The 22,853-nt window shown below is 54.5% G+C and overlaps 2 protein-coding genes across 2 annotated transcripts; both read left to right on the top strand.

Moving 5' to 3' along the window:
• Positions 1 to 243: 243 nt before the first annotated feature.
• On the top strand, positions 244 to 19,404 carry pgpep1 (pyroglutamyl-peptidase I). Its single transcript, XM_039767196.1, has 5 exons — positions 244 to 421; positions 5,901 to 5,953; positions 11,174 to 11,290; positions 13,921 to 14,153; positions 18,356 to 19,404. Exons 1-5 carry the CDS (start codon positions 388 to 390, stop codon positions 18,546 to 18,548), a joined length of 630 nt encoding a protein of 209 aa, XP_039623130.1. The 5' UTR covers positions 244 to 387; the 3' UTR covers positions 18,549 to 19,404.
• Positions 19,405 to 19,652: 248 nt separating this feature from the next.
• On the top strand, positions 19,653 to 21,020 carry LOC120538292 (intraflagellar transport protein 46 homolog). The gene has a single exon (XM_039767754.1). The coding sequence runs from the start codon at positions 20,013 to 20,015 to the stop codon at positions 21,018 to 21,020; it is 1,008 nt and encodes a 335-aa protein (XP_039623688.1). The 5' UTR covers positions 19,653 to 20,012.
• The last annotated feature ends 1,833 nt before the right edge of the window (positions 21,021 to 22,853 follow it).

The following is a 22,853-nucleotide window of genomic DNA, read 5'->3' as shown; positions in this document are numbered from 1 at the left end:
GGACCCTTGGCACTTGCCTTACAGATTCTAAATAGCTCGTCAGCTCATCAGCGATGATGGCTTTACAGGGCAGATTGGGCCCTGATAAGGACGTCTTCGCCACAACGCACGCACCTAACTTTTCTGCACTCACTCAAGATGGCCGCCTGGCGCGGCTACCTTCCGCCACCCACTCAAGATGTCCGCCCAGCGCACCATCGACATTTTACAGCCCGATCGGCGGTCAGCTGTATGTGACGTCACTGGCCGGGGGGCCGGCGGACTCGACGGCTACAGTCAGACTGGGAGGAGTGAAGCAGCCGGAGAGGTGAATTTGGACTGGAAGTCGCTCGGCAGCTGTCGGCTTCACAAAGGATCGGACTTTGGCCACAGAGGAGCTTCGGCGACATGGATAACATGAAGAGGAACGTGGTGGTGACAGGTAAGCAGGCCCGGGTGCGGAACAAGGGACTCTCAGGCAGTAACACCGGCAACTTCGGTGCAGCGCGAGCATCTTTCGTTGCCGGAACCGGGGGGCAGCGAGGCGGCGAAGGGGATGGGCCGTAGGGGTTGCTGCCTCGAGTGAGCGGCTCGAACTTCTTGGCGTCCGCGGCTTGTCGAGAGGGCCCGCTGGCGACCGATACAGTTGAGGAGCCGGGCGTTCTCGCTCGCTTGCTCCGTGCCATTGTGTCGGCTCGGTTAGGCGCAACAGGAGCTCGTCGGGTGTCGTCGTCCCGCACGTCGCTTCGGCGTTTTCGCAGTTTCTGCTGAATCATCACACTCGGCAAAAGTTCAGCTCGCAATCCGCTCGAGTCCCTCAGCCCGCAAACAGACGCAGTCCAGCCGTCGAGCCCTGTGAGACACACGCGACAAAGCCGGGGGGGTTTGGGGGGTTGTGTTTGTAAGGCACAGAATGCCTGGGAAACAGACGGGAGACACAAAAGAGACCCCCGACAGCAGCTGCAGACCCGGCCAGCCCCCCCGCCCCTACTCCAAAGAATGGGGGAGTTTGCGGGTGTCCGTCTGAAGGCCCGCGGCGCTCGACGTTTTTGTTCTTCGGCGCCTGAGGACTCGTGTAGAAGAGTGACCGGGCCCGGTGCGTCCGCTCCTTCCACCCCCGTGTTAAGTGGAGACGTTCGTGGGACTCGGGACTCGTTAACTTTGGTTTGCGAGACTTGGAGTTGAGCTCATTCGCCCGTCGACGTGACTCGTCTGCTTCCCCTTCTGATTCCTTGTCGTCTCCGCCGGCTGCTAACAAAGCTTCAGACACTTCAATGGCTTAATCCTGCCCGCCCGCCTGGCAAGTGGGGGTTGTGCCTTCCCGGAGTGCCCATTGGCGATGCAGCCCGGCATTGGAAATGAACTCCTGCCGCCAAGGCGAGGCCATGTGTGCCAACTTCTCGGGTCCTTAATTGTGAAGCGACTCAGCGTTGTTAAGTGCACCCGTGGAAGTGTGAGGAGATCATCCTTAAGAGTTCACTACCATGGAAAATGCCCTTAAAACAAGGTTCAGTGCCCACCATCTGCCCAGGTAGCCATGAAAGATGCACTTAAAACAAGGGTGGGCATTGAACATCTGCATGGTGGGGGTCCACTCCTCCTCCTCCTCCTCGTAGCTCACTGTCTTAAGATGGGCTTCTCAGAGTCCTGGTGGGGAAAAAAAAACTCTGAAGTTGTTACAGTCATTTGGTGCCAACTTACACTGTCTTCCTGCCCACAGCTTTGAGCCAGTTTCAGCCGGGTCACTCTGCCAGACTCCCTGCATGACCTGCTGTCCTTACCCTACTGGAGCAGGTTGAGCAGCACACCTCACCAGCTGTTTGGTGGGCGCAAATCAAATCTGCTGTTCTGTCATTTTGCAGGGCGCCCACCCTGGTGTGTGGTCCATTTTAGAAGATGGTGAGGTGTGAGGCTTTGTCCAGGTCCCGGGGGTGTCTCCGTGTCGTGTCCACGTCATTTCCTGTCCACTCTCCTCTCGCCCCGTGCTGTCTCGTGTGCTTTGTGCTCCGGGCAGTGGCCTTCTGTACACTGAGACCCTTGAGCTGTGCCAGCCTTTGCTTTCACCTCTTTGCCATTTAAGAAGTCACAAGATGTCCACCCTTTGCTGCTGTTTGGCCAAGCCGATGGCGTTGTCCATTTTCTTGCAGGAGTTCTGTCTTTCATTTAACTCGATCAAGCTGGCCAACAACAACAACAACATTTATTTCTAGAGCACATTTTCATACAAACAGAAGCTCAAAGTGCTTTACATATTAAAGAATAGAAAAATGAAAGACACAATAAGAAAACAAAATAAATCAACATTAACATCGAATAAGAGTAAGGTTCAATGGCCTGGGGGGACAGAAAAAACAAAAAAACTCCAGACGGCTGGAGGAAAAATAAAATCAGTAGGGATTCAGACCATGAGACCCCCTGACCAGTCCCCTCTGGACATTCTACCTCACATAAGTCAAACAGTCCTCTTTGGATTTAGGGTTCTCACGGAAGGGCTTGATGATGATGGTCACGTAGACTTCTGCCTTTAAATCCATCCATCATTGTTGGAGCATCATGATGCTTTGAGTGGGTGGAGGTGGCGCAGGAAAAAGAAACAGAAGAGAGAGTAGGGGTCAGTACAGATTTTAGAGCCACCATGAATAGTAATTATAAAGAATTGAACATACAGAGTATCAGGATTAAGTTAAAGTGAAGTTATGAGAAGGCCATGTTACAGTAATGTGTTTTCAGCCGTGTTTTAAACTGCTCTACTGTATCAGCCTGGTGAATTCCTACTGGCAGGCTATTCCAGATTTTAGGTTCATAACAGCAGAAGGCCGCCTGCCCGCCTCACCACTTCTTTTAAGTTTTATTCTTGGAATTCTAAGGAGACACTCATTTGAAGATCTGAGGTTATGATTTGGAATATAAGGTGTCAGACATTCCGATATATAAGATGGAGCAGATTATTTAAGGCTTTATAAACCATAAGCAGTATTTTAAAGTCAATTCTGAATGACACAGGTAACCAGTGTAGTGACATCAAAACTGGAGAGATGTGCTCGGATTTTCTTTTCCTAGTTAGGATTCTAGCAGCTCCATTCTGCACTCGTTGCAGTCGATTTCTGTCTTTTTTGGGTGGTCCTGAGAGGAGTGCGTTACAGTAATCTAGTCGACTGAAAACAAACGCGTGAACTCATTTCTCAGCATCTTTCAGTGTTATAAGACGTCTAACTTTACTTATGTTTCTTAAGTGAAAAAATGCTGTCCTAATGATCTGATTAATATGTGATTTAAAATTCAGATTACAGTCAACAATCACCCCTAAGCTTTTTACCTCCATCTTGACTTTTAATCCTAATGTATCCAGTTTATTTCTAATAGCCTCATTGTATCCATTATTGCTGATCACTAAGATTTCAGTTTTCTCTTTATTTAACTTGAGAAACTTACTATTCATCCATTCTGAGATACAAGTCAGACATTGGGGGTCAGTGAATTGAGAGAGTCGGGGTCATCAGGTGCTATTGATAAGTACAGCTGTGTGTCATCAGTGTAGCTGTGGTAGCTCACGTTGTGCCCCGAGATAATCTGACCTAACGGCAGCATGTAGATTGAGAAGAGCAGCGGACCAGGATAGAGCCTTGTGGACCACCATATTGGATATCAGGGGTCTTCGAGTTGTAATTCCCACAACTAACAAAGAATTTTCTCCCTGTCAGGTAGGATTCAAACCAAGCTGGCCAGCTCCGCTGCTCTTTCAGGACAATACAAAGCCACTCGTTAGTGCCAGGGTCAACCTCTTGTGGGGTCCGATGAAGACGTCTGACTTGTGTGTTCTCAGAGGGAGCCGTGAAGTGACCGGTCAGCTGGGAGTGGCACCCATGTGGTGGCCCAAGGAGAGCGAGATGGAGCGTTGGCTGATCTGGGAAGGAGACTTGAGGGTCTTCAGCAGAGCACAGTGGACATGCTTGGAGTTGGCCGTCCATCTGTCTGTCTAATTCACCCCTCTGTCTCATGGGTACAATTTAGAAAGCCCACTTCTCAATGAGTGCCACACGTGCAGCCCCACCAGATGAGGGGTGATTTGAGGCATTGGGTGATCACTGAGGTGGTCAGAGGGGGCTCTGCTTGAACGGCTTTTTCAGTGTCCACCACAGTAAGATGCCCAGGCAGGTGGTAGCCAGCTGGGCCCCCAGCCTCGTCATCTCTAAAGTCTGACGGTGTGTGTTGTCACTAGCAGTTTATGGAAGTCCTACTGCCAGGTCTGGATGCCCAGGCTGGAGTTGGTGAAGCAGTCCACGGTGGTGGTGCTCGCAGTGTGCGTTTGGCGCTGTGTTGTGACCTCATTTTGGACACTCGCTGACCGTTTACATTGTCCGCCATGATTGTTAACGTGTCACATGATGTACACAACTGGTGTAACCAAGCAACCTCCTGCCTTGGGTGAAAACCTGACCTTCGGGAGTGAATTGAGTCGGAATTCCATGCCACGTATGAAGATGGTCTCTGGCTGATCACCCACCAGTTGGACACCACGTGGGTTTGGGTGCTCACACCAAATTGGAATTGTCCTTATCAGCCTGGTGCTGCCATCTGTCGAGTAAGTGTGCTTGAGGTGCCGTGCTGCCCATCCTCACACTGGAGTCCAGCCTGGCGGTGGGCATTCTGTGCGGCTGAGTGTCGTTCTTGGACCCCGCTGTCTCTTCACGTCCTCCTCAGTGACTTGTGTTTTGCCCGTTAGCCTGGTAGCTCTGCTCTCCTCAGTGTGCCCTTCGTTCTGTGCTCCAGGTCAGACCCCCATGGCACCTCGCTCGGTATTCTCGGTTCTCTTTTAGGTTCATGAGTGAGGGAGCTGGCATGAGATCAACACACTGGCATGACACTGGTGCCACTCTCTGGATTAACCTCAGTGGCTCAGCTGCCTGTTCTGCTCAGAGACTCGCCTAAAGCAGATCAAAGAGGATGCTGGCGGGCACAGGGGTCCTCTGAGGCGTGGGGCTGTGCCCCTTCTCTAAAGTTCACTTCTGCCTCTGTGCTGGTGTCGAGTGCCAGTGATGCTCTGAGGAGAGTGAAGCCAGAACACCACCAACATCAGGTGTTGGCAGAGGTGACCATGGAGGCCATCTTAGTTTTGTGGCTCCCTGAGGTGGCCCCTTACTGTCGAGTCGGAGCCCCGGCCTGTGATATGTAGACAGGGGGCGGGGCCTCCACAAGTCTCCGCCCCATACCTCGGGGGCGGAGGAGGAAGTACAAACGTATCACGATGAACAAAATACATAAATGGAGCAACGATCACGTCCTGCCTAATTAATAACATAGGGGTCAGGAAAATGAAAGCACCCTTACACGTGCCAGGCGTTATGTGGGTGGCAGCGGGCACCTAGGCAGTCACATCGTCACTCTGGACGTCTAGTCTGCCTGTCAGGAGGTGAGGAGGCTGTCCGTCTCGCATGCCCACGCGGACCACCCTGGTGGCTGGTGCAGACGAATAAGAGTAAAGCCCAGATGGAGAGGACCCACTCAAAGTGGCATATCCAGCTGGTCTCTGTGGGCACAGTCATGGTCACCCGGGGAGCGGGCAGAGCCTGCTCAGCTGATACGCTGCCCGTTTGATTGGCTGATGTTTGTCCAGCTGGGTCTCTGCTGTGGTTTCAGTCTCGAGTCGCCACTTGGTGTCGTTGAACACGGCGGTCACAAGGCCGACTCGACGCCTCCGAGGACTTTGGTGACCCGCTTGTGTTCCGCTGCTCTGGCGTGCTGGTGATGGTTGTGCCCTTCTGGACCTTTGCTGTATCCACGGCCTCACCAGCTCCACGCACTTGGTGTTCCTTGTCCTGTCATCTTTGTGTTTTTGTTATCAGAGGTTGGCACTGCCCCTTTGGCTTGCCCTCTCGTGTGCCCCACTCACTGTGGTCTTCTTTCCTTCTTTCTCTCTTCAGGTTTTGGGCCTTTTGGAGAGCACACGGTCAACGCCAGCTGGGTGGCTGTTCAGGTATGTTGTCCTTGGAGTTGGTGTCCCCTGCTGTGCTGTGACTTCAGTGTCCCACTCTTTCTGATCCTGACTGCTGCCCCCCTTAACCCCCAGGGAGTTATGTTGAGTTTTTTTTTTTGACTGTAAGAAACGTTACCTGTGACAGATCCATGAAAATCCTCGGACGTCGCCAGTAGGGAAGGCTGTCGAATGTCCACTGCTGTACTGAGGCAGATTTCGTGCCCGTCCTCTGTGTGACACGTCTGAAAGTCACCAGCGCACAGCCCGACGTCATAAGTGATTCTCATTTTGTCTGTTTGCTTGTGCAGGAGTGTGTAGATCTGCACGGTTGGCGTGCCACGAGGTGGTGTTCTGGGCTACCGCAGTACAACTGTCACACCCCCCCCGACACAAAGTGTCACAGTGGCTGCACTGTGCTTAGGGGGGCTGACGTCTTTCTTGTTCATCCTCTTGGTCGCACTTGTTTTGCCATTTTGTCCCGCAGCTCCTGCACCCGACTGGAGTCGAGTCACCAGGCATGTCACACCGGTGGGACGCTCTCCGTGTCAGCGTCTGGTGACCGATTCTCATCGTCCTCATTTCAGTTTGTTCTAAAACTGGCACATGCCATTGTGTGTTTTGGTTGAAGGCTCCGCCCTACTCATGAATATTAATTAGTTGCCACAGCCTGGCCCAGTGCACAGACATGTTTAGGAGTTTTTTTGCAGCGTGGTGTGTCTTCCACTAGATGGCAGCAGAATACCCAAAAGACCCTAACTGAGAGACCCTCGGGCTCAACTGTATTTACTTGAAATTCTGAGTGCGTGAGATGTGTGGGCTTCATGCCAAGCAGCGTAAGGGAATACTGTGCCCTCTTGTGTGTGTGTGTCTGTAGTGATGGCCGACTAACTCGCGTTGTCAGGTGTTGAAGGCACAGAATCCCTGATAGAACAGGTCTGAACGAGGCCCACCTTTTAAGAATGGCAAACGCACAGCAGACCCCCGCGACCCTGTGTTAGGGTATAGCGGGTTAGAGGATGACTGACTGACCGACCTAAAGGTCGGCGAGCTGCCTGCGGTGACCCTCGTCACGTGATCCGCATGGTGGGGACGCAGCGGTATGCTCTAAAGTCCACTCGCGTCTCCCGAAAGTCCTCTTGTGCACGACGACAACAACATTTATTTCTGTCGCACATTTTCATACACAAAGAAGCTCAAAGTGCTTTACATAATGAAGAAAAGAAAAATAAAAGACAAAATAAGAAGCTAACATCAGACAACATTAGTTAACATAGAAAAAGAGTAAGGTGGTCCGATGGCCAGGGAGGACAGAAAAAACAAACCAAAAAAAAAGAAAAAAACTCCAGACGGCAGGAGAAAAAAAATAAAATCTGCAGGGGTACCAGGCCACGGGACCACCCAGTCCCCTCTGGGCATTCTAGGAAGTGCACTCGGGGTGTCATGTGATGGCCCAAGTAACACTCAGGACTGAATTGTGCTGCCATCTAGTGGATGAATTAACATCGTGCTGCACAACAGACAGGTGCCCCTTTATGGTCCCTCATCAATATTCATGAGGGGGTGGGGCTTAAAACAAAAAGCCATAAAGGCAGTTTTAGAGCAAACGGAGTCGGAACCAAGGCTCAAATAGTTACAGCGATCGTGGTGTCGATGTGAACCGATCATCTGACGTGACACCGATGCGTGCTATGGCACTGTGCCACCGAACTGGAATGAAGTGCCCACTGAATTCGGTCACCCTGGAGAGGCAGTAGCTGCTTGACATAAAAAGGCAAAGTATCTGTGATCAGCTGTCGGGCCCTGAGGCTCTGATCACAGTGTGGCCTTAACAATAAGACAAGGGGCACACCGACTGTGCAGATCAGGTACCAACACTGTGCCATCTCATGCCCAAGCAGCGGATAACATAGTAGAAGGTGTGTGAGCGAGACTGGTGAAGTGTTGGCGACAACATGGCAGCGGTGGACTCGGGACGCCCCGTCCTGCTGTGTTTGCGGTGACGTTCTGCTATTTGCAGGTTTCTGTTACGTCTTAACATTTTTATATAAATTGTTCTTGGCTCCGTCTCCACTCAAGGGGTGCACATAAATAACTTTATGGAGGTTAACAGAATTACCCAGAGTGCAGTGCGGTCAGTGCCAAAGGAAACGAGTGAAGCACCCGCGGGTTTTAAGTGGCGGCAGCAACACCACCAGTGAGTTGCCAAACGTGTTTTTTGGGTGAAAAGACGAAACAACAATCTGAACTTCACGATTCGAGGAAGGGGAATACCTGCTGCCTCGCCTTAGTAATGGAGTGTTAACAAGCGCTTGACAGGTACGAGGTGTGCCAGCGTGCCAACGAGGCAATCGAACGCTTTTTACAAATCACATTTCTGTCAGACGAGTCCAATCGAGTTCATTCAACCAGCTCTCCTGAAACGCTCAGAATTCTGAAGTCTACGGTGAGCCGGACCTTCGGCTTTGCCCTGCGACTCTGACGACCGACCGTAGCGTGTATCCCGACATCCCATCGGCGCTCTCAGTGGCGTCGCAGTGTCTCGTACGTTGAGACGTCTACAGCGGCGTCAGTGGGGTTTGCTGTTGTGCATGTTACGCTGTGAGGTACGTGAAGTGTGGCCAACTCCATGTGCCAGCATTGAGCCAAAGCCCCGCGATGTGTCGGCCACCGCTTTTATGTTTCATGTGCCATTAGGAAGGCTCCAAGAATGTTAGGTCATATAGCGCCTTGACGTGTGCACTTCAAGTCCCAGGAGGGTCTGCTGAAGCTTTATACCCCACTGGTGAGGCCTCGGCTGGAGTCCCGCGTGTCGTTTGGCTCTCCGGGCAATGAGGAGTTAGTCATGAGGGTTTAGCCTTTCTAATCCCAGCTGCAGCCTGCAGGTCACCGAGGACCCCCTCGGTGGTCCCGCTTACTGCCAGAGGTCATCGACTTCTTCACGTGTACAAGCGTCACGGAGCGCGAGGCCTCGCTAGCGACTGACGTGGCTGAAGGGTGGCCGGGCCTCCTTTGACTTTGGTAGGTTAGATAAACTTTACTAATCCTGTGGGGAAACAGAAGAAGGAGATGGACACGCAGGACAAATAATAATTACAGCCAGTCAATCAGTCAATCGATCGATAAATACGTGTCGGTCAATCAGTCAATCGATACGCGTATATTGTGCTGACATGCCAAAATGAACTTAATGACTTGAAGCCCTGAGTAGCCTTATAGTAGTGGGCAGAAAAGACCCCCAGAGACGCTCCAGTAGGACACCCCACTATTTCTGACACTCACAGTCGGTCCCTCGGCCTCACTAACTTCTATCTGTTGGTCAGGTAGCACAAGATCCAGGGGATTGTGGGGGGCCTTTCTCCGAGTTGATGAGGCAGAGTGGTGTTAAAAGTGCTGGAGAAGTCGAAGATGGTGGTCCTGACTGAGATGCTGAGTGGACTCTGTGGAGCCCAGAGATGAGAACATCCTCCGCACCTAGAAGGGTCTGACGGCCAAACGGCTGAGGATTCTGGACTTGTACTCCACACATGAAGACGCTGTATGACCTCCCGTTCTTTTAACCTTCTTCTTCTTCATCGCTGCTGTGTCCAAACCCCCCCCACCGCTATTCCCAGGTCCATAGAGGGTTCTTGTAAGTTTGAGAGCTCCCTCTGGATGTTAAGATCTGAACACCTTTAGCTCTGGAGTCGGCCGATGCCACCACATGCCTGGCAAATGTAACCACTTGAGAAAATGGCAGGCACTGCCCTGTAGGTAGGGTTATTGAGGACATTTGGAGCCGTGGGGTCTCTGCACATGTGGGGTGGTCCTATTCAGCGCTCCACTTGTTTGTTTGTGGTAAATTGATTCACTCCAAAAACAAGCAAGAGGTGAAATCCCAGTGATGCCCCCAAGACTACTTTACCTCCAGATTTAGAAATGGACAGTTTGGCTGCAACGGAAATTCAAGAAAAAAATGCAGAGAATAGAAATGGAGGAGGAGGAGACATAAATGGAGAAGACCACCAGAAGAAGAGGCAAGCAAGGGTAGTGAGGAGACTAAAGGGCCCAGTGCCGCCTGCTTGTTCTCAGCTCTGATGTGTGTGGCACATCCGTGTCATTGGCATGAATTTAGGGCATTTGGATATTTCACTGCTGTTGTCAACAGAACCCTTTGAAGACGCGCCCAGCGGCCATTTGTGTCCCCTCAGACCTAAAGGGTGTCAGAATTGGACCATAAAAGCAGCTTCTGTTTGGGCCTGCCTGGTCAAGTCAGGGGGCTCTGGGTGCCCCCTCATAGTGAGTGCCACCCTCCACTTCTTTGGTGCCTACAGCGCCACCAGCCTGATCATCACAAATCGATGGGCCGGATGTGACTGGCGCACGTTTGGCTGCCCTGCCCGCACACTCCATTAATCACCCTGCGCCTTTGTTTCCCGTTTATTGATTTAGTCCACTCGGAGTCGCCCATGGAAACCAGCGAGGTGTGCGGAGCCACGATGTTCCCATGGCCAGTAATGGCTGGCGTCCGCCCACTCGTGTGTGATGAGCGCCGCCCTCGTCTGTGTCCCCCTCTTGTTCTCCTCTGTGCCTGAGCCGAGGGGGGTTTGGGTTAAGATGTCTAGACGGGATTGATAAGGATATTAAACCCAAACAAAGGTGCCATTGTTCAAAGGTCAAGGAGCCAGCCGGGCAGACGGTCCCTCTTCCATATTTATAAGGTGGGCATCCTGAGGCCTGGGAACTGCGCTGGCCGGCTGCTCGGCCGCTTGTTACTCATTGGGGGAGACTCAAAAGGTAAATAAGTGACGTGTGCCAGTCTGCCCGCTTCTGTGTTTTCTTCTTGGGTTTGTTGATGAGAGGGTGGCAGTGGCATGGCTTCCATTGTGACCCCTGCTGCAGCACTCATTGTCTTTGAGTACGTCGCCCCCCCAATGTCCACTGTACACATGGCATATCTCGGCTGGAGAGGCTGCTGCTGCCTCCTCTTCTCCTCCTCCTCCTCCCTGCCATGTTTTCAGTTGACTTTTTCCACCAGCTGCTTTCACCTCGAGGGCAGACAAGCGGGTGGCTTGAGGTGTTTGTGTGTGACGCTGCCTCAGGACCTGCGCCAGTCTTGGTGTGGTGCGTGATAGTGCCACTGAGTAGAGCTTGGCGTCATCACGTGTGCCCACTTCATATCCCCAGCCGCCCCTGTGCCGAGTGGGAATGCTGACCGTTTGTCTTCCTTTCCCTCCCCTTTAGGAGTTGAAGAAGCTTGGCCTGGGTAACGACGTGGACCTGCACGTACTTGAGGTCCCTGTGGAGTACCAGGCAGTCCAGCGCATCGTCCCCACCTTGTGGAAACGCTACAAGCCGCAGGTCAGTCTCTGTGTGGGTCACCTCTGTCCTGTTCTTGATGGCCGACGGCACATGATGCCTAGTGGAGGGGTGGCACCTCCTGGGAAGGACATTTGAATGGAGTGGTGGGGTGGCTCATCGGCCAGAGTCTGTGTCGAGGTAACTGTGGATAATGTGAGATAACGGGGACTGAGGGGCTAAACGGAGGGAGAAGCGGACAGGGTCAAAACCAGTAAAGCCAGCAAGATCCGCAAACCAAGCAGACCTTTGGGCAGGGCAGCCAAGCCAACTAAACATAAAGCGCCAACCTAAGAAAACCCGAGCAGACGCGGCCCATCTTGAGAATCCCACAAGGAGGATAAGCAGAGGCTCCGTCTTTACATACACGACTTGGCCCAAGGTTTGTGGACCCCTTAACATCCCATCTGTGTGAGCTTCTTGGACGCCCGTGGGCAGTAATATGGAGCGCCGCTTACGCTGCCAACTCTTTGACGTTCTTTTCTCAAAATGTCACATTCAGTGTTTGTGGACCTCTGACCGTCACACCTACACGAGCTTGTCGGACGTCCCATTCCAAATCCAAGGGAGTTAATAACCCTGATTCAGCCTCCACTCCTCCTTCCACAGGAGTTGGGGTTTGTGCCCGCATGTGCTGGTCAGGTACCTGATGTTGGAGGAGAGCACCAGGCTCACAAGTGACCTTCTTCAGCAGGTGTCAGGCCACGGGGGGCACAGTCATTCTGGAGCAGACAAGTGAACCATGGGTGACAATGTCTTAGTCTGCTGGAACCAAAGGGCAAAGTTTGAGCCCTGCCCTTATCCCTCCTCCACCAAACGTTACAGTTGGCACTAGGCATTCTGAAAGGTTAGGGTTCACCTGGCATCTGTCAACCACAGGTTGAAACATCAGACTTCCAGATTGTGGTTCATCGCTCCACGTTTGTACTCCTTTGGGTGCGTTTCACCACTCGGGCCGAAGCCTGGCCTTGTGCCCGCTGCTTGAATGGCCAGGAGAGCGCTGACACACACACACGTGCATCATGGCGGGCACACATTCCCAGCATGTTCTCTCGTCATCAGAAATTAAATGAAACGCATCACGTGAGCGAGTTGTGGGCCGTGCGTTGAACGTTTGGTACACGAGGTCCGCTTTGTCATTTACTGTCAGAGGGCTGAGTGAACGATGGGTGGTCCGATACGGCGACGCACCTCGTCACATTGAAATGCCCACTTACAGAAGGATGCAGTTTTGGGTTTTTTTTTCCCATCTGTTTCTCGTATCCCCCATTGTAACGACACAATACATTTAAAGGTCTCACGTGCCACCTTCTGTGTCACTGTTGGCGTCTTTTTTTATCTTCACCATCTTTCTTCCTTCAGCTCACAACACGGTGAAACTGGATGTCGTTTTCTCACCTGGCAGAGTGTGTGGCAGCCACAAGTGTGCGAGTCGTGTAGCGCCAACTGTATCCCGGCCCTCCACTCCCTGAAGCCCCCATAACGCGGCTCCACCGCTGCTGATGCTTCCAGAGGTGCCTTGACATTCTGCTGCGAGTGACATCACACTCGGTGGTCCCGCTCTGTGATTTTGTGTGGTCTACCGCTTGACGGCTGAGCTCTTGTTGCTCCTCGACGCTTTCACTTCACAACAGTGGCACTTTGGCAGTTGACGGGGGGCAGATGTAGCAAAGCTGAAATTTCACACACGATGACAAGTGGCAGAGGTGACAACGCCACATTTAAAGTCCCTGAGCTCTGCAGTGCGACCCGTTCCACTGCCAGGGGAGATCACACGACTCTGTGCTGATTTAATAGAACGCCTGAACTCGGTGCTTTTAAGGGACGTATGGTGGCTGTGATGATGTCACAATGTCGGGGGTCTCAGAAGCAGAGAGCCTTTAGGGGTCATCCAAGATGGCTGTCAAAACTAAACACGACTTTCCCATCCAAATAAGCAAACGCAACAAAAGCTGAGCCTGAGTGCCGAGTGACACACAGAATTAAAATAAGGGGTTCCTCACCATTGCTGGGTAGTGGCAGTGCTGGCAGGCTGTGGCGACGCTGGTCTGTTGTCGTTGCCCTTATGACTTGCACCAGACCATCTCATCCACTGTGGGGGGCATCGCCCAGGCAGAGATGCTCCGAGTTTGTCATTTTTAATCTGTTGATCCATATGGAGTCTGAGAGAGGACAACACGCACCGGGCACATGGTGCGGGTGGGTACTCGCCCGGGGGACAGAGGCTGGCCACTTGAGTGCTCACAGGTGGGCCGCTGCAACCTCTTTGCCTTGTTTGGCGCCGGAGTGAAGCGGCTCACCTCCGTCTGTCACTTTGTCTGCCTGGTCAGTGTCCTCCTCCGGGTATTGTGCCCAAGGAGGCTAACAGGCTGTGGTGTCATATAGTGCCTTGATGTGTGGAGTACAGGTCGCAGCGTGTGATGACAGTGTGGCGATGGGGGTCTCCATATTGTAAAAATAAAGACTAAGCAGCCGGGCAGATTTAGGACCACGGAGGGCAGGAGTGACAGGTGTGACCCACATGAAGGTGAGCAGGTGACACGCCTGGGGTTGTGCCATTAAATTGAAGGCTGACAGGTGACCTTCACAAAACAATGAGGGCGCTAACGGAATCACTGACCCCTCTGTTGCAGCTGGTGGTACACGTCGGCCTCTCTGGAATGGCGACAACAGTGACGCTGGAGAAGTGTGGGCACAACGAGGGCTACAAAGGCCTGGACAATTGCGGCTTCTGTCCCGACAGCCACTGCTGTGTCGATGGGGGTCCGCACTGCATCGAATCGGTCATCGACATGGACTCGGTGTGCAAGAGGATGGCAGCCTCTGGCCTGGGCGTAGCCGTCTCCGTGTCTAAGGATGCTGGCAGGTAGGTGGCCATTTTGGGTCCTTGAAAAGGGGTTTGGAGAGAGTGGTGTAGACCACCTGGTATGGCTGACAACCCACCAACACGCCCTCTTTTGTTTCAGTGCTCCTAACGCCCGCCTTCCTTACAACATTCCCAACATTTCATTCCTCAAAACTTGAATAGGAAAGACAGAAGCCAGGCAGTGGATCGGTCACACGCGGCACATCTGACGCCCACATGGGGGCCGAGCCCCCCCAGTATTAAAAGTCTCCTCTAACGAGGCAAGTCTGGTAACCTTTGGTCGGTAATCGGGCACAAGAGAAGCTCGTCATGGCCATCTGCGTCACTCGCTAATGCTTGAGCAGGGCTGGCACGATCAGAATGGATGGCGAGTGCTTACATTTATATAGCGCCTTCCTCACTACTCGCAGTCCTCTGAAGAGAACCCTCTGAACTGCAGAGCAGCAGGGCTCCCACTGTGCCACCTGTGTGGTCTCGGCCTTCATTTTGTAAACGACTAGCTGTCCCCCACGGGACAAACTTTAAAAATCAATCAAAATGTACGACGTGTAAAAGTGGATTGAGGAGAATTTCTGTCCATAACGTTCGTATTCGAGGGCCTCTTGGCATCCAGTATTTCTGGTTTTGCTATCGGGGCCGAGAATGTCGCTGTGATCTCTTTGCCAAAAATGTAAAAAGTTGGCAAGGCATCTCTGGCCAAGCAGAAGGCAGGTACACTCTGACGTCAAATGTTGGCACTGATCGTGGGGAGAAGAGCACGTGGCATTGATGTGTACCCTCTGAAACACACGGAGCTCTGCTCTCTCGCTCTCAAAAACGTCAAGCGTTACTCCTTAAAAATCTCCAGATGATAACGTCTGCCGAGCAAACAGCTAATGCGCTCCAACACGTGGCGACAGGTAGAGCGACTCAAACGCAGGCTGGCATGTGAGTGAGGAGGACCCCATCCACACTCCTGACGTCACGCTGCCCCCCAATCAGATTACCACAAATAAATCGGGAGCGCTGGTGAACTCTGAGTCTTAGTGCGGTGAGAGAAATCACAAAATCAACTGGAATGTTCAAGCAAATTCTCGAAATAAACCCGTGAAAAGCGGGCGCTGGATTATTTTGAGACTGCACTTCCACAGAGCGTCGGTCAGTCGATTGGCTGGTTGACCCCCAAGTGATTCTCTAAAATGAAAGTCTACTTTGACGCCTTCTGGCCCTTCGTAGCCCCCCTTGAAGTGTCTCTTAGTCTTCTCTCGGTGCCGTTTGCTGTCCTCTCGTTTCCTGAGATGCCCGAGCAGGTTTCTGTCATCGTCTTTGAAGCCTTTGCTACTTCTTTAAGATGGCCGCTCTCTCTTTTAATCTCCACACAGTTGATCCTAATTGACGTTTTCGTGACCCCCAAGTCTGATCTTTCTTTTCTTACCTGGTATGCAACACAACCTGTCCAAAGCCACCACGGCACCAGAGTGCGTTCGGACCACTGCTCCCTGAAGTTATTGTGCCAGTCCAGTCCCCTCTCTATTGGCAATGCCATCTGGGCCCTCGTCTCGTCGTGGGCTTCCACTTTGCATGTGGTGCCAGTTCAGCACGGGGACCCAAACATTGCTTGGCGTACCCGCTTGTCTGGTCCGACAGGGCAGCCTGAAGTAGTCCAGCGGCTGGTAACCCGTCGAGTCCCCCAGCAAGCCGTGCCATCTTGAGAGGTCCGGTAGCCAGCTCTCCTCCCGCAGATCGCTGTCTGGGTATTGGGGTCCGATCAGTTGACGGCGGTTCCTCGCTGTCCTGTTTTGATCTCCAGGTCACTCGCAGTCCGAAAAGTCCGAGTCCAACTCGGCGATGAGCTCCGCTCCCTCACCAGACGTCGGTGCCATCTGTGCCGTCGTTTGCTCTTCTCTACTGACAGGCGCAGGGATTAGACGTGAAGTCATTGAGTCTGACGTTGGTCCTCACAAAGAGAGCCCACCTGTAACGTAACGGTGAGTTTGCTCGATGCTTACGGTTGATTTAACGTGTCGACAGACATTAAAGACGCGAGGGGGCCCAGGTATTAACGGAGCTCAAAGTAGCACGCCAGCACAGTGGGGGGCCGGAGTTGAGTAGACCTAACAATCGGGGTCAGGGACCCCCATCGAAGTGACAGGCGTGTAAACGTGCTGGAGTCGGATGGCTTGGGGTAACTGTGGAGACGGTCAGGTGGCTCGTCCCAAAGTAAGAAATCTGAGAGAAGTCCGACGCGGGTAAAGACGGAGCTAAAAAGGAAGTTAGAACACGAAAAAAACGGGCGAAGATGGCGTAGGAAACCACGGGGCGAAGGGGGCAGCCTGCTGCAGTGCGGGACGACGACGGTACCACCGGGCGCCAAGTGAGGCCACACACAGTCGGCAGTTCACAGTGCCCCACTGACACATAAATGGACACATTCAATTAATAAGCGACTGGCATTCGTCTAAAGCAATAAATGATTTAAAAATCAAAGGAAAAAGCAAAGCTGGGACGGGAGGCATCCACGCCGCACCCCTTACAGGTAACTCGACCGCAGCACCCGTCCTCTCGCTGACACCCCTTTAAGTGCCTGTGTGGGCGCAGCGCCTCAAACTCAATCCACACGAAGCCACCAATTACGACCCTCGCCCTCCTGTGCGGGTGCGCCCCGTCTCGGCAGCTCCACCAACTCCACACAGCTGTGCGGGCACACACACCCGTGGAGATCGAGCTGGCTATTAGCCAACGTCTTAAAAAAACGATCTGCAGTCGCTCAGCCGCGGACCCTCAATATCACACACACACACACGGCGAGAGACGCACCAAAGTCGCCATTTCACTCGCAAAAGAAGAGCTGAGGAGGAGGAGGAGGACGTAAAGTGCACCAGGGAACAGCAAAGGGGCGCGAGAACAGGCAGACGGTGAAGTGACAAGTGCAGTCAGTGTGCGCGTCATTGAAGTTGACACAAGCGTGTGAAGAAGTCGGTGACCTCCCAAAAGTAAAATGGCGGAGCTGCCTGGCCTGGAAATTGTCGAGCGAGAAGAGCAGAGAGGATTAAAGTGGCTGAAATCCAACAAAGCAGCAGGCCGAGGTGACCGTCCTCAAAGCGCGTAATAGAAAGCCAGCCGTGGGGGGAGCGGGGGGCATCGCTAAAGACTGGAGGACCGCAGATCAGGGAAACGACGGGCCACTGAGCTCAACGGGCATCACAGGAGGGCAAGAGGGGGCAGCACATGTCAGTAATGGGGGGGCTCCGGCTTCACCAAAAGCAGACGACCACAAACGCGCCCGAGACGTGACTGATCTGTGTCTTCAGAATGTCGTGAAACAGGAAGTGGGAATTCAGGGTCCTCAACTTGTAGGGGGGCACAAACATGGGAAGCAAAAGGGTTACTGTGAGTGGTGGTAAAAGCAGCAGGGGTCAGCAGGGCCCATTGGCAGGTTGATGCCAGATGAGGTCCAGATAATGGAGAATTGTTAGAGCGGCACACGGGTGGGCAAATTTATGGACGGTGGAATTAATGTAAAGAGAAATGGGAGGGCGGGGGGCTCTGAAACGAAACACTCACCACAGCAGAAGGCAAACAGAATGTCAGCTTATGTGGCGCCCTGATGTGTGTGTGGGGGGGGAGGTCACATGACTCACCAGTGAAGCCCCCTCTCTGCGTTACAAAAAAGAGAAAGTCTGCAGAGGAGCACCTTTGAGGAGACCACCCGATGGAGTGCAGTGGCTGTGGTGTGGTGGGCTTCAGGGACAGACGAGGGTGGACGAGCTTGTTGGGCCAAATGGCCGACAGTCGCACATCATACTTCCTGGGGTCTCTGCTGTGCCGCACACACAAGCCGCCCCTGTGACTTGAGACCCCGTCAGGCCCGCCGTTGTTTTTTTGTGGCGAGTCGCTGGGCACACTGCAGGTCATTGGAGCCCCCCTCACCCACTAGGATTATGCCAACGAATGGAGATTTAGCCTCGCCAGTCCCTCCATGACCAGCCGCCCCCCTCCTTCTCCGCTGGACTTTCTCTTTTCTGTAAACGGCCCACCGTTCTCGGCCTGACTTGTGCGCTCTATCGCCTCTCACGCTCTCGTCGGCCCCTGGACCCCGGCCCCCTGTATTCTGCTTGTTCAGGTCACGCCCCCCTCCTGTAGTCGGATTGATCAGCTAACCTGCCCCCTCCGGTGGTCTGCTGGCGCCCCCTTTTGATTTCTCTCGTTCCTTCTCCCCGCAGGTACCTGTGCGATTTCACCTACTACACCTCGCTCTACCTGAGCCACGGCCGCTCGGCCTTCATCCACGTGCCCCCGCTGGGCAAGCCCTACAGTGGCGAGGAGCTGGGCCGCGCCCTACAGGCCATCCTTCAGGAGATGCTGGACATCCTGGCCAGCGCGGAGGAGGAAATCCAGTGCCATCAGCGAGACTGAGGCGGACCCCAGAGGGACCCCCCGCCCCGACACAGTGCACTTAGAGAATCGTAACTAAATCCAGAACCTGTACTGCCACCCGCCTCCAGGGGGCGCTCGCCTGCGCCCTCCCACATTCCCGGTGATGATTGGACGCCGCAGGAGCGGCCTGGGCGGGCTTTGGACTTGGCCGCTTCCCCCGTCCCCTCCCGTCTGTTTTGTCTTTGATCGTTTCCTGGAATATCTGAGATGCCAGCGGGGCGGCCGGACTGGAGCCCGTCAGCAGTGGCAGCGGCGCCCAGGCCGGCTCCCTCACTCATTCCTTTTGTGCCTCGTGGCGTCTCTGCCGAGTTTGGACCCCCCGAGGGCGCCGCTGTCCCCTCTCCTGTCCTCGCTGACTCCGTTTCCACATTCCTGCCCTTGTGGCCATTACTGTGAATGCTTACTGGGTTGTGGGGTGTGCCCAGTGCCCGAGGTGGCCAGGAGCCCAGCTTGTACCTCCTACTGACCACCGCCCTGGCTGACCCCCTGTCCCCGTGCCACTCTCCTTACTCTCTCTATGACTTTAGTCAGCAGGTGGGACGCGGGGGGGCGCGTGGAGACTTCTGAGCCATGTGTGCCCTGGCACCAGGTGGCGTTTCCCCGCTTTTCTGCTGTGCCTTTGGGTGTCGCCGAGGGCGGGCGGCACACATTCAGTTACCTCATCGCCTTGTCCTTTGGATGGCGCCGTCGCGCCTGTGGAGCTACCTCTCGTGCCGTCCCTCTCGCCGCCGTTCTGCCCTCCTGTCCTGCTCGCTGGTGTCGGCCGTTCGGTGTCTTTGTAACTTTGTAAATGATTTAAAAGAGCAAAATAAATTTTAATGAAAATGGAAAAGTCGCCATTGGCTCGCCCGTTGCCTGGCCCAGACTGGCAGATGGTGCCGAATCGCTCCGGTGCCAGGTGGGCACACCACGCTCAGTCAAGTGGATTTCAGGTTCTACTGTTTGTGTACCCTGCTGTGATTAGGTTGGCATGTCCAGTGGGCAATGAATGCCAGGTGTAGCGTGGCGGACCACAGGTTAAGATGGCAGTGCCAGGTGGTTACCGCTCTCGAGCGACATACACTTGGATTGAACCTTCAGTTGGCTTTGCTTCCTTGGCGTATGGCTGTGCCAAGGCAGTGCCATCCCTCTTCTAAATCACACTTGGCTGGCACTGTTGGGTCCCACAAGCAGTTCTCAAGACATCAAAGATGGCCGTGCTGCCCCCTACTGAGACAATTTGTATTGTCAGACCTTGCTGCCGGTGTAAAAGGTGGCAGTGCCAAGGGATTACTGAACACTGAGGCCGACTGCCTTACCTGTGGTTAGCTGCCAGTTGGCCAGTCTGTGGCAGCACAGCATGATGGCCCCGCCCCCTTCCACAGGTAATGCCACGTGTTAGAATAGAAGCCCTCTGTTGCTGCCCAGCATGTGTGGGCCGCCACAGGCTGGCAGACTCTTATTATGATGCCCACCCGGATGCCAGTGCAGGCTCAGGGTTTCTTCAGCTTCTTCTCTCGCTCCTCCCTTAGTCGAGCCTCTGCCCGCTCGCCGTCCGGGTCCATGACAGAGACCGACGGGTGCTGCCAACAGCAGCAGCAGCTGACCAAGCTGGTGGAGAACCAGCCGTACGACGAGAGCCTGGAGGTGAACGACTCGGAGGAGGTGGCCAGCGAGACAGAGGAGGAGGAGGAAGAGGAGGATGAGGACAATGACGAGGAGTCGGACGAGTGCGGCGTGTCCCCCGAGGGCGCCTACGACCCCGCCGAGTTCAGCCAGCTGCAGGCGTCGGCCGAGATCAAGGAGCTCTTCCAGTACATCGGGCGCTTCGCGCCGCAGGCCGTCGACTTGGAGCTCAAGCTCAGGCCCTTCATCCCCGACTTCATCCCGGCCGTGGGCGACATCGACCCCTTCCTGAAGGTGCCGTGCCCCGACGCCAAGACCGACAAGCTGGGCCTCCTGGTGCTGGACGAGCCGTGCACCAAGCAGTCGGAGCCCACCGTGCTGTCCCTGTGGCTCATGGAGAACTCGATGCAGCACAACGTCATGCGGGTGAAGGTCAAGAGCCTGGAGAACGTCGAGAAGAGCGGCAAGGCCATCGACAGCTGGGTGGAGAACATGAGCAAACTGCACCGCGCCAAGCCCCCCGCCACCGTGCACTACAGCCGGCCCATGCCCGACGTGGGCACGCTGATGCAGGAGTGGCCCCCCGAGGTGGAGCGGCTGCTGGGCCGGGTGGGCCTGCCCACCGCCGAGCTCAAGTGCGGCCTGGCCGAGTACGTGGACGTGGTGTGCGCCGCCCTGGACGTCCCCGTGTACAAGAGCCGCGTCCAGTCGCTGCACGTGCTCTTCACGCTCTACGCCGAGTTCAAGAACTCGCAGCACTTCAAGGCGCTCGCCGAGGGCAAGAAGACCGCCACGGCGGTGGGCCGCTCGGGATCGACGGACGCCGAGCGGCTGCCCTTCAACTGAGTCCCCCGAATAAAGGAGCGTCTGTGCAATGAAGCGACTTTGGGTGAGCGTCCTTTGATATAGCGCCTTTGGGGGTCGCCGCTCACCCTCTCTAGCCCCCCACCTGCCCACTCGCCCCCTTCAGGCAGTTTGACGATTCAGGTGACGCCTGGTGACCTCCTGATGAGTGCAGGTCTCGCTGGGGATCTCCGTCGACTTCTATGGACGCTGGTTGCCCCCTTGGCGCCTTGCAGGGTCTCTGTGTCCCCTGAGCCCGAGCCGATGCCCGCTGGAGGTTTTGTGTTGCGTCGTCTGGTTTGTTTTATTTGTTTTTATTCCTGTTGCCCATCCAGCCTTGTCCTGCCAAAGCGTCCCGTGTATGCACCAGCCGGCCCCCTCAAGGCCTACAACAAATGAGGAAGACCCCCTCCCCCTCGGTCACCGGCACAAACCCTCGGGTATGGAGTGCTGGGGTACACAAGCCCTTCGTGGGCTATGTAAAAGGTGGCGGTACTGCCCCCTAGTGGTGTTGCATGCTTTCTACTAACCAGAACCACCCTCTGCTTCACCCCAGACTCCAACAGGGGTAGCAGCTGGCACCATGGCCCAGTAGGCACTGCCAGTCCAATCTCACCAGGTGTGCCCTGGGCCCATCCAAAGTGAGTCGCACACTGGCAGAGTCCTTCAAACGTATGGATGGGACTGACCAGAGAGAGAAGGCCCACCGGGCTACCCTTGGCATCTGAACCTGCCTTTAGTAACGGAGGACTGTACCCCCAATGATCGAAGGAGCTTCGGGGTACATGTGCCCTTCATGCTGCCGCAGGGTCCTGGTGCCAAAGGGGGTGGAGCCACACGGGGTGGGACTTGGGCAGTGTAGTGAGACTGCAGTTGAAGTGAAAGGCACTATCTGTAACGGCTGTGCCCACACTGGTGTGCCCATTGAATCACTGCAAACCCATTCATTCCAGTTTAAGGTCTCCGGCCTCTCCCAGCAGTGCTGGGGCCCACCCCCGCTTCTACCAGTTCAGAATTTCTGGTTAATGTGAAATTGTGCTGCCCATCTATGGGCATGAGCAGATGTGCCACCATGCCACCTTGCTCAAATGCCATTCATTTTTACAGTGCATTTCCATTTATTTAGCAAAGCAGATGGACGCTGACATTCACAGGGAGGTGGGCAGCTTGTCCACTCAGCCTTGTGCCACAGGTGACGAGTCTGGCCAGACGCCATTCATCAGCAGACCCGAGTGGCGCTGAGCCATTGATTGCACTGCCAGCCAGTGTTGAGGATTTGAGTGTCACTGCAATGTAGTGACCTGAAGAGAGGAGGGACGTGTGCCCACCTTGGCAGAATGAGCACCAGATGTGCTGCAGGGGCTTGGTGGCACAATGCCAGTTCAGCTGTGCCAAGACCAGAGGCTGGCCCAGGTGTTGTGTCACCAAGACAAGAGACCACCAGCACAAGCCTGTCTACCGCCCCGGCGGGCCGAGCTGAACAGAGCTGGCACCACCAGGAGGTCCGTCTTAGGGGAGCGTCTCCACAGCCAGGCTGCAGTATGGGTGAGACTGGCAGGACCCAGAGCAGAGTTTGTGTTCCATGAAGTCAGGCCAGGTAGAGCAGACCCTCGTCAACTGAACACTGACAACAAAAACCATGGAAGTACCGTAGGGTGGCAGAGTGGCACATAACGTAAACTGGAGGTGGTGTACAAACAGTAGAGGAGAGGACCGCCGCTGCCCCCCTGTGGTTGTCTGGAGCACCCTTGGCATCCATGGGAGGATCTGCCCACCAGGCCAGGGCTCTGACCACCTGAGGGCAGTGCCAGTGCTGCCAATGGCAGAGAGGGTGGC

Source organism: Polypterus senegalus, chromosome 10, assembly GCF_016835505.1.
Source record: "Polypterus senegalus isolate Bchr_013 chromosome 10, ASM1683550v1, whole genome shotgun sequence".
NCBI lineage: Eukaryota > Metazoa > Chordata > Cladistia > Polypteriformes > Polypteridae > Polypterus > Polypterus senegalus.
This window is presented reverse-complemented; position numbering and strand designations above follow the sequence as displayed.

What these genes read in the sequence shown, in the direction of transcription:
- pgpep1 (XM_039767196.1), top strand. Translation starts at nt 388, where the DNA reads ATGGATAACATGAAGAGGAACGTGGTGGTGACAG. An exon ending in GAGGAACGTGGTGGTGACAG is followed by an intron (nt 422 to 5,900) that starts GTAAGCAGGCCC and finishes TTCTCTCTTCAG; the next exon opens with GTTTTGGGCCTTTTGGAGAG. An exon ending in GTGTCTAAGGATGCTGGCAG is followed by an intron (nt 14,154 to 18,355) that starts GTAGGTGGCCAT and finishes TTCTCCCCGCAG; the next exon opens with GTACCTGTGCGATTTCACCT.
- LOC120538292 (XM_039767754.1), top strand. Translation starts at nt 20,013, where the DNA reads ATGATGCCCACCCGGATGCCAGTGCAGGCTCAGGGTTTCTTCAGCTTC.